Here is a 9,889-nt window from a genome sequence, read left to right as displayed (position 1 = left end):
GCTGCATCTCCAGCACTCAGTGGGATGGTTCTTACACCGAGAGATCCAAAGATTCTTTCCTATCCCAGAGGATTCCCAATATCCCAGCACCTTTGGGTCTCTGATCACAGGCTTCCTCATCAACTCTTACTAGTGTGGCCATTAGAAAATTTTAAATTACATATGCGCTCGCAATCTCTTTTCGTTGCCCAGTGCTTTGTTAACCACCACTAACCAGTGCTATCAGACTTTATTTTCTTCAGTGATGGGGAAACACCACCTCCAGAGAAAAGACAACTGCAGTTACTAGGAAGTCCTTCTTTATATCATGTAAGCTCCCCATCCATTCCTTTGACTCCTCATGGATCCTGGCTCTGCCATCCAGAGACACACACAGGCAATCCGTCCTTCCCATGACAGATCTTCACAAGAAATCTCACAAATGAGACAGTTGATGGGAAAGCACCTTGATGAGCATGAAATTCACAGAAACCTAGGCGGAAGGAAGGCTGGTGCAGATTTTGAAAGCTACGTGGGACTCTGAGAATTTTATGCTTTTCCCCCCCCTGGTAACCTGTTATGAGGCTTTAATCTTGTTCCAATTTTGAGGTCAGTCCTCTACCTTCAACACGTCTCAGAAAATCAAAAGCCCTAATGTCGCTTCTCATTTTATTAGCAACTTGGAGAGAAATACTCACAGAGTCGAGGTAGAATCCAGAGTTCTGACAGCTGTGACGATTGTCGTGTACAGAGAAGGGGAAGTTGTTATTCACTGCTTGCTGGAAAAGAGCAAGGGAAGAGATAAAAAGGCACACATCAGAACCCCAGTATGCTTCCAGAACACACCTACAGGGGCATGGAAGGAAGATGGAGGAGGCAAAGTGACCTCTAAGTAAGAATTAAACCCATCAGGGCTTCCCTGATGGCGCAGTGCTTAAGAATCCACCTGCCAATGCAGGGGACACGGGTTCAAGCCCTGGTCCGGGAAGATCCCACACGCCTCAGAGCAACTAAGCCCATGCCCCACAACTACTGAGCCCACGCACCACAGCTATTGAAGCCCGTGTGCCTAGAGCCCGTGCTCCGCAGCAAGAGAAGCCACTGCAATGAGAAACCCGTGCACCACATCGAAGAGTAGCCCCGCTCGCCACAGCTAGAGAAAGCCCTCGCACAGCAACAAAGACACAAAGCAGCCAAAAATAAACAAAATAAATACATTTATTTAAAAAAAGAAGAAGTAAATTCATCGACAGCGATGGCGCACACGGCACAGGGTGAGGTCTTGGGTGTATGCATCAGCTCAAGGCTTTGAAACTCAACCTTATTGTCAGATTGCTGAAAATCATAAAAAATCCTCTTTAAAACATTTTATTGAGATACAAGGAAGGGAAAGTCTGTAGGCATGGAATTGAAAGCTGGAAAAGAGTTTTGAGGCCATCTTCTTCTTCTGCCCAATATGGATTCTAGTAGACCAGAGCTCTCTGGTCCAGGGCGGCTAAATGTGAAGTTAACCCTGTTTCTCCCTCCGGCCACTTCATGCCCCTAAAGTTGCTCATGAACTGGCCAGCAAGGAAGAACGTGCATGTTGAGAACTCTGTCCATAGGGACGTCCCTGGCGGTCCAGTGGTTAAGACTTCGCCTTCCAATGCAGGGGGTACAAGTTCAGTCCCTGGTCAGAGAGCTAAGATCCCACATGGCTCACGGCCAAAAAACCCCGAAAACATAAAACAGAAGCAATATTGTAACAAATTCAATAAAGACTTTAAAAATGGTCTACATCCAAAAAAAATCTTCACAAAGAAAAGAAAAGAACTCTGTCCATAGAGGAGCCTAAGTTTATTGTCTGGACCAGAGGTATTTCCTTTTAAAGGCTATCTGAGGTATCGTACTGACCAGTGTATGAGGTAGGATGCTACCAGAATTTAGGGGTCCAGGGAGGGCAAGTGAGCAGTTCCTTCTGAGAAAGAGCTGTCTGGTGCCAGTGGTGCCACCCCCTTGAAGAGCCAGGGGAGCACACGGCCAGCTCTCAGGACTCACCTTCTCCCGCACTTTGTAGATCGCCGGTAGCTTCTCCTCCACTTGCCGAGATAAACGTGGACTACTGGACTCTTTTAACATGGTACGTGTGATGGATTCTGGTGTCTTTTGCATTAGTCCAATGTGAGGGAACTGGAAAAACAGCACACGCCTTGATTAAAACCAGACACATCTGAATCTCTAAGCCAAGTATCAGGGCTTCCTCTGTAAAGGGATTAAAATGCAATTTGGGTGCTTCTGGCATGCGATGGAAATGGCATAATTTTTGTAATTTTCAAGTATTCTTTCCAAGACAAAAAATATTGTCATGGCCCGAGGCCACCACTGCCGGTTGTTTCAAGTTACAGGGGCCACCCTGCCGCTCGGGGCCTGGAAATGTTTCCGAGGCCTGGTGAGGAGGGTGTGGCCCCGTGAGAGGGAGTTGATGTGCTCTGAGGAGACAGAATACATTATTTGAGATCTTCCTTGTGGTAAGGGAGCTCTCTGCACTTGGGGCCAAGGATTCAGCCCATGTTCACAGGGGTGAGCCTACCTCCTGCAGGTATGAAGTGGACCTCAGGACACGGGGAAGGGGAGGAGAGAAGGGTCACGTTGAGTCTCCATGGAGAATGGAGAATGGTAGAGGGTGGGAAGATTATTTGGATGGCTGGGGGTGGGCTTTAGCATCTCTCTATGAACAGAAGGAAAGGAAGCACGACTGGGCCTAGGGAGGCAGAGTCCCAACAAAGGCCTGGACCAACCCCACAGGGAGCTCTAGACATGGATGCCTTCTCAGAGTCAGCCTGATGGAGTGAGGGGACTGGACCCTTGTGAGCCTTTGTCAATCAGTCACTGGGTAGAAGAGGATGGTGGGGACCCAGGAGGTGACCTTGGGGCAGCAGCTCTTTTCAGCCAAGGAATATCTAGGGGTGGACCTCCCAGGCCACACTTTCAGCAGCTGTGCAAGTAGTCCATTCCCGAATTCCCCCTGAAGAGGGATGCGAGTGGTACTTGACAGCCACTGTAGCTCACCCCAATTTTATATAAACAGTGCCTCTTAAAAGCCACCCCAACAAAGTGGACTTTGAAGCAGGGATCTCAAGGAGAGGAATATGAATGGAAACTACAATACAAACAGAAGGCAAGACCCTGACTCTTAGTGAAAATTCCTGAAAAGGGAGGAAGCATAACGTGGTGGGTCACAAACAGTAGATTCAAACGCCCTGAGACCAATCCCAGCTCTCTCTCTCTCCCATGAGGTCAGCCTTCCGCAAGAGACTTAATTTTTCCAGGCCCCAGTTTCTTTATCTGTCAAATGGAAATAACAATACTTATTTGATAAGGTAGATGTGATTAAGGGAGAAAATGCACGCACCCAGCGAGTGTTCAATAGCTGTTGGCAGGTTCTATTTTTGCTCACAGCTGTCCCCTCCCTTGTCACCAAACCCATTGTCACACCCAAAGCCAGTCCTTCCTTCTCTTTGGGATTATAATGATATTAGCTAACACTGCCACTCTCTCCCATTCCTTCTCAAGTCATGATATAACTGCACATCTAAGTATGGCTTTTGTTTAATTTCTGCACAGGAGTGTGTTTAGTATGCTACTATTTATGTCAAAAGGTAGAGAGATTATGTCATCTATGTGGTATACTTGGTGGGGCACTGTTGGCAGAGCAAAGGAGAACCAATTGTCCAGATGACACATAGCCTCAGAGAGATCTTGTAAACTCAGTGCTGAGTGGAAAGAAGAAACAAAATGAGATCTATAACCCGACACCATTTATGTAAATAAATAATCCATGCTCACAAAACAACAATACATAATTTACAAGAACCCATCTCAGTAAAAGAACTCCCATTATACACGTGTGAATAGCTCCCTGTGGGGTGAGCAGAGTAGGAACAGGGATCAAGGGCAAGGAGACAACCACACAAATCAACACACCATCATGTGGACGGGCTCTTCCATGGCCAAGCGACAGGGTTACCTCAGAGGAGGGCACCAGGGAAGGAAGAAGACTTTTTTGCCATCGTTTATATGTTTCTTAATGAAGTGCATCTATTAATTGCCTCGTTTTCCCAACGAAAATAATTGTATTTGTTTCTGATTAGAGTTATAATACATGCTTATGGTTTTTAAAAGTTCAAACAATAAAGAAAAACATAAGGAAGGAAGTAGAATTCCCCTGAAATCCCATCACTCTTTTCCCTTAACTCTTTTTTTTCTTTTTTTTAGCTGTGTTGGATCTTCCTTGCAGTGCGCGGGCTTCTCATTATGGTGGCTTCCCTTGCTGCAGAGCACGGGCTCCAGGCACGCAGGCTTCAGCAGTTGTAGCACACGGGCTCAGTAGCTGTGGCACATGGGCTCTAGAGTGCAGGCTCAGTAGTTGTGGTGCATGGGCTTAGTTGCTCCACGGCATGTGGGCTCTTCCTGGACCAGGGCTCAAACCCGTGTCCCCTGCATTGGCAGGCGGATTCTTAACCACTGCGCCACCAGGGAAGTCCTCCCCTTAACTCTTTGGTGACCAACATCGTCATGCATCCTTGTGCAACTGTACACCCATATATATGCATAATTTGCACATATAGGATTGTATTATAAATGTGGCTTCAAAAATTATAAATTTATAAAATTATAAATGTGACCTTTTTATTTATTTTTCTGATCTCTGTTTTACTTTTTTATTTGAATTTTATCTACTTTTTATACAGCAGGTTCTTATTAGTTACCTATTTTATACGTATTAGTGTGTATATGTCAATCCCAATTCATCCCCCCACCCCCAACCACCCTGGTTTCCTTCCTTGGTGTCCATACGTTTGTTCTCTACATCTGTGTCTCAACTTCTGCCCTGCCAACCGGTCCATCTGTACCATTTTTCTAGATTCCACATATATGCGTTAATATATATTTGTTTCTCTCTTTCTGACTTACTTCACTCTGTATGACAGTCTCTAGGTCCATCCACGTCTCTACAAATGACCCAATTTTGTTTCTTTTTATGGCCGAGTAATATTCCATTGTATGTATGTGCCACATCTTCTTTATCCATTCATCTTTCGATGGGCATTTAGGTTGCTTCCATGTCCTGGCTATTGTAAATGGTGCTGCAATGAACATGGGGTGCATGTGTCTTTTTGAATTATGGTTTTCTCGGGGTATATGCCCAGTAGTGGGATTGCTGGGTCATATGGTAGTTCTAGTTTTAGGTTTTTAAGGAACCTCCCTAGTGGCTGCACCAATTTACATTCCCACCAACAGTGCAAGAGGGTTCCCTTTTCTCCACACCCTCTCCAGCATTTGTTGTTTGTAGATTTTCTTATGATGCCCATTCTGACTGGTGGGAGGTGATCCCTCATTGTGGTTTTGATTTGCAATAAATGCCTTTTTATAATTTAATGGTAACTTTTGGTTTCTGTTTCCTTCCCCTTCTTGTCACCCCCACCAACACCCCAGATAACAGTGAGAACAATAGTAATGACGATAGCTCTCGTATGATCCTTTACAAACACCCGTACCTACAAAAGGGACTTACACTGCTTTATAAAAATTGGACCATATGATACACACTATTTTACACCTTGCTTTTCTCACTTAACAATATACCCCAGAAATTTTTCAAAAGCAACCTACACATTTCTAATTCATATATATTTTTCTAATTCATTATATATTTTTTAATGCTTTTAAACAATTTTTAAGTAAATATAAATAATACGGAGGGCCTCCAGACTCAGAACCTTTCCCTTTTCCCCTCCTCCAATCTGATTTTCCAAGTTATGGAAAATCAGGCCAAGGTGGGGAGTTTTTCTACATCACGAAGGATCCCTGTCACCAGCTAAATGACAACTGACTTGAGTTCATTTGTATTCTGCAAGTCTGTGGACTAAATCACTGTAAAAAAAAAATGGCTCTAGCATTTTAATTTCACTCTTTTAAAATATATACTTAATGGCTATAACATGATAGCTGTGAAATAAACCCTTCTGTTAGATATTGTAACCGTGAAATACAGCTTTTTAACTAGTTGGCAGTGAAATTTTTGCTGCATTCAATCACTCAATGACTGAAATATTAAATAGGAAGGTGAAAGTGTGTGCAGAGAGCCTTTTCTACCTAGTAACAGCCAGATTACCACCAGCAAGGTCAACTGCGAAATGACTGTCACCTCCAGTGTGGCAATTCATCTCCCAAATGGGCTGCTGCTGATGCAAAGCCAACAATTTCTTTAATTTTCCCAACAATTTACTTTGGGAAACTTCACGTCAGCACTATCCTTTTTATGCTCTCAGGAGCCGGCAGCAGAAAGGACCCACACCAAAGGCTCCCCACTTAAACTGGGCCCAGGTACATTCCTGGGACACCAATAGGAGATGCAACGTTCTTTCTCTATTTCTGCCTTATAACAGAACCCTGACTTTGTTTGGGGTGGCAACATGGTTGGTTAAAAAATACCCCCCCAAACTCCCTTGCAGCTAAATTGGCCATGTGACCAGTTGAAACGAAAGCAGAAGTCTGTGGGTGGGGCTCGTGGGAAAGAGATTGTTTCCCCTAGAAAATGGGGCAAACTTAGCTGACAGCTTGCCTTCCATCTATTTATCCGTTGACTTTCCTCTTTCCGGTAAATCCGTTGATTTACCTGCCTGAGGTGACACACTGCACTAAGGATAACAGGACAGGAGGCTGAAAAGAACCTGTGCCTTTGACAACACCCTAGGGCATCTGTACCAGCCCTGAACTGCCTCCCTCTGCACTGATTGTTACTAGAGAAACACAGACCCCTGTCTGGATAAGGCACCGTAGTCAGCTTTTTATAATATTCAGTCAAACACAGCCCTAACTGATACTGTAGGTGATAAAAAGAGGCCAAGCTATTTAGTCTGAGAAGCTTACGTTGTCTCTTCCTAACCAATTAGTGTATGTAGTTCACGTTATTTCCCATTTTACTTTGGCTGCCATGAAACTCAGAGTCAAATGTTATATCCAAATAGCTACTGTTTAGGCCATATGGCCTGCATGTCTATGTGACATATTTTCCCAGTCTCAGCCTCTTAAATTATATTTAAACTGGTTCTGAATTCTTATTTTTATATACTTTACTACTTTATTGTGAATATTTTCCATTCATTACTTTAAATCTGTGAAATGGAGCAGGGTATACAAGAAAGAATATCAGTATAAATATATATCCCTTGGGATCTGTGGGGGATTGGTTCCCCCCATCCCACCTTGTGGGTATCAAAATCCAAGGATGCTCAGGTCCCTTAGTTGCCCTTCAGTACCCGTGGGTTCTGCATGGTGGACATATATACATATATATATTACATATCTACATATGTTATATATTATCTATATAATAGCAAGTATTGAGTGGTTACTATGTTTCCATTGCATTATACTAAGCACCTTTGTATGAATTATCTCATTAATCCCCACCATGGCCTCTAACCTTAGTCTATTATGCTCCCATTTAACAGACAAAGAGACTGAGATTTAGAAAGACTAAGTTGCTTAGGGTTTTTAAAGCCTTCAGGCCCAAATTTTCCAAGATGTTTTCCATTTTTCTTTTTCCTTTTAAACAAACAAATTAAAAAAAATTTTTCTATGTATTACTGCCCTAGAAGAGGCTAGTACCGCTATTTTCTGTGATACAACCAGTGGGGAAAAGAAAAGACAAAGATAACCAGCCTCATGGAGTTTATATAATAAATTATATAGTGTGTCAGAAGATAGATGTTATAGAAAAGAGAAAACGCAGAGCGCACACCAGTTACTGCTTAGTGAACAGTCACAAGTTGCCAGCCTGCTGAGCGCTTTACACTCAGATTAATTTCATTTGATCCTCCCAAGGATACTATGAGGTTCCCATTTCACAGATGAAGGAACTGAGGCTGGGTGAAGTGATTTGTCAGACGTCATACTATGGTAAGTAGCAGAAGTGTCCTGACCACACCCACGTGGCCTGAGAAAGATGAGAGAGGGCATCATCCTTCTTACCCATCTTCCATCCTTGTCTAAAGGTGGGTTGAAGCGTCTCCCTTTGGGCATTTTCTGCAGGAAGCTGAAGGGGGCTGAGGTTGGCTCTCTTATCCCTCCATCGCCTCATGAGTTCTATACCTGGGAAGCCACTCCTCCTTGCTCCTGACCTTTAATTCTCAGCCTCTACCAGGAGGGGAAGTCCGGGAGTGGTCCCTGTTGTCATAGCATCAGAGCCCACCCATCACAATGGGGGAGGAGAGCGGGTGTTCCAAGCCTCCCAAGGGCTCCTGCCTCGGGTCACTTGCAGCTGCCGCTCCCCAGTGTGTAAGCCTCCAGGTCCCAGGTGAGAAAGCCATACACACAGGTCGCACAGGTGTGGACCAGACAGTCTTGAGATAATGGCGAACTCTGTACCCTCCAAATCCTCTGATGACTTCTGAGTTGAATATCCTCACGGTAACCATCTATTCCAACCTCTTAGTTCTCAGAGAAGTGAGTTGACTCTGCCTTGTCTACACCCAGCCAGGACTCAGGCCTCCCCACGTGCTCCTTTCCCGGCTGCCTGCACGTCCCAGCTCACCCACTGTGACTCCCCTACTGCTCACTGCTGAGGCCATGAGGCCATGAGGAAGCAGCAGTCATGAGTAGTTAGTAAATACCGGGTGCTGTGTTGAGCGCTCTCACGTGTTTTACTTTTTCTCCATGAACCTTTGGGGTTTACAAATGAGGAAACAGAGCCACGTACCCAGTGGAGGGGGCACTGGGTCAGGGGACAGCTCCAGGGCTCGCAAGCCTTTCGAGGGCCACCTGGCATCCCCCAAGCTGCAGAGGTGGCTCCTGAGAGCTGACCTTCCTCTTGGGGCCCGGACACTCAAGTCCTACCTCACTTCTACTCAGTTACGTGATTTCTGCTTTTCTTTCCCCTCCCTCCCTCCCTTCCTTCATTTCTTTCCTTCCTTCCTTTTTTTTTTTTGCGGTACGCGGGCCTCTTACTGTTGTGGCCTCTCCCGTGGCGGAGCACAGGCTCCGGACGCGCAGGCTCAGTGGCCATGGCTCACGGGCCCAGCCGCTCTGCGGCATGTGGGATCTTCCCGGACCGGGGCATGAACCCGTGTCCCCTGCATCGGCAGGCGGACTCTCAACCACTGCGCCACCAGGGAAGCCCCTTCCTTCCTTTTTTAAATTCTGTGTCTTGACAATTCTCTTGGCTACTCCATGTGAAAATAAGAGTAAACATCAATGGGAGAATTTGTCCAACTCTCTGTTTTTTGCTAAGAAGTTGTGTCCTCAAGACCCTCTTCCCCTAATCATCGACGAGGGTGTCCTAACAAGAGTTGCCGTGTTAGTGATATGGGACCTCTCCTCTGGCCAGCACCGACGGCCCAGAGAGCTATGTTCCTGGCTGAGATGCCTGAGGTGGAACACAGACTGAAACTGAGCAGGTGTTAGTAACCATCTCCGCTTACAGATGAGGAAAGGGAGTCTCAGAGAGGTGGAGGGACGCACCCATAGTCACACAGCTCATTTGTAGCAAAGTCCAAACGAGAACCCAGATGTACTGAGGCCGATTTCAATGCCAGCATCAAACAGGATTCGTTTCACTGCACTTCCCTGACCACATTAAATTACTGGGCAGTGAATTTTCTAGGATTGCTTTTAACTCCCTTTCTTTAATCTGCATGAAACTGGGCCTCTTAGCCATGATCCCTCCTCACTGTGAGCTCTGGCAGGCCAGGGGTCAAATGACTGCCATCATGTGCTCCTCCGGTGGGATGGCCCTCCCTCCCCAGTGGATGTCATGCCAGGGAGCTCTGCACAAATGGAGGGGAAGGATGAGTGCAGAATGCTGCTTCTCCCACATCAAGAGACTGGGAGTAAAGCAATAAGGAGGGAGGGAGCTGAGGACTGACAC

General features: G+C 45.6%; 1 protein-coding gene across 1 annotated transcript; it reads right to left on the bottom strand.

Annotated features, from left to right (window-relative positions):
- Positions 1 to 527: 527 nt before the first annotated feature.
- TEX36 (testis expressed 36) lies at positions 528 to 8,153 on the bottom strand. Its single transcript, XM_024751593.1, has 3 exons — positions 7,996 to 8,153; positions 2,017 to 2,148; positions 528 to 758 (listed from the first exon to the last, which is right to left on the bottom strand). Exons 1-3 carry the CDS (start codon positions 8,044 to 8,046, stop codon positions 567 to 569), a joined length of 375 nt encoding a protein of 124 aa, XP_024607361.1. The 5' UTR covers positions 8,047 to 8,153; the 3' UTR covers positions 528 to 566.
- Between the last annotated feature and the right edge of the window lie 1,736 nt (positions 8,154 to 9,889).

The sequence above is a fragment of the Neophocaena asiaeorientalis genome, unplaced genomic scaffold (genome assembly GCF_003031525.2).
Source record: "Neophocaena asiaeorientalis asiaeorientalis breed wild unplaced genomic scaffold, Neophocaena_asiaeorientalis_V1.1 scaffold108, whole genome shotgun sequence".
Lineage (NCBI taxonomy): Eukaryota > Metazoa > Chordata > Mammalia > Artiodactyla > Phocoenidae > Neophocaena > Neophocaena asiaeorientalis.
Note: the sequence above shows the minus strand (reverse complement) of the source record. Positions and strands in the feature narration are given on the sequence as shown.

Excerpts from the sequence above, each read along its gene's own strand:
- TEX36 (XM_024751593.1), bottom strand. The coding sequence starts at position 8,046 with ATGCCCAAAGGGAGACGCTTCAACCCACCTTTAGACAAGGATGGAAGA. Across the intron at positions 2,149-7,995 it reads TAGACAAGGATGGAAGATGG|TTCCCTCACATTGGACTAAT; the intron begins GTAAGAAGGATG and ends CTGTTTTTCCAG. Across the intron at positions 759-2,016 it reads TCTACAAAGTGCGGGAGAAG|CAAGCAGTGAATAACAACTT; the intron begins GTGAGTCCTGAG and ends GCTCTTTTCCAG.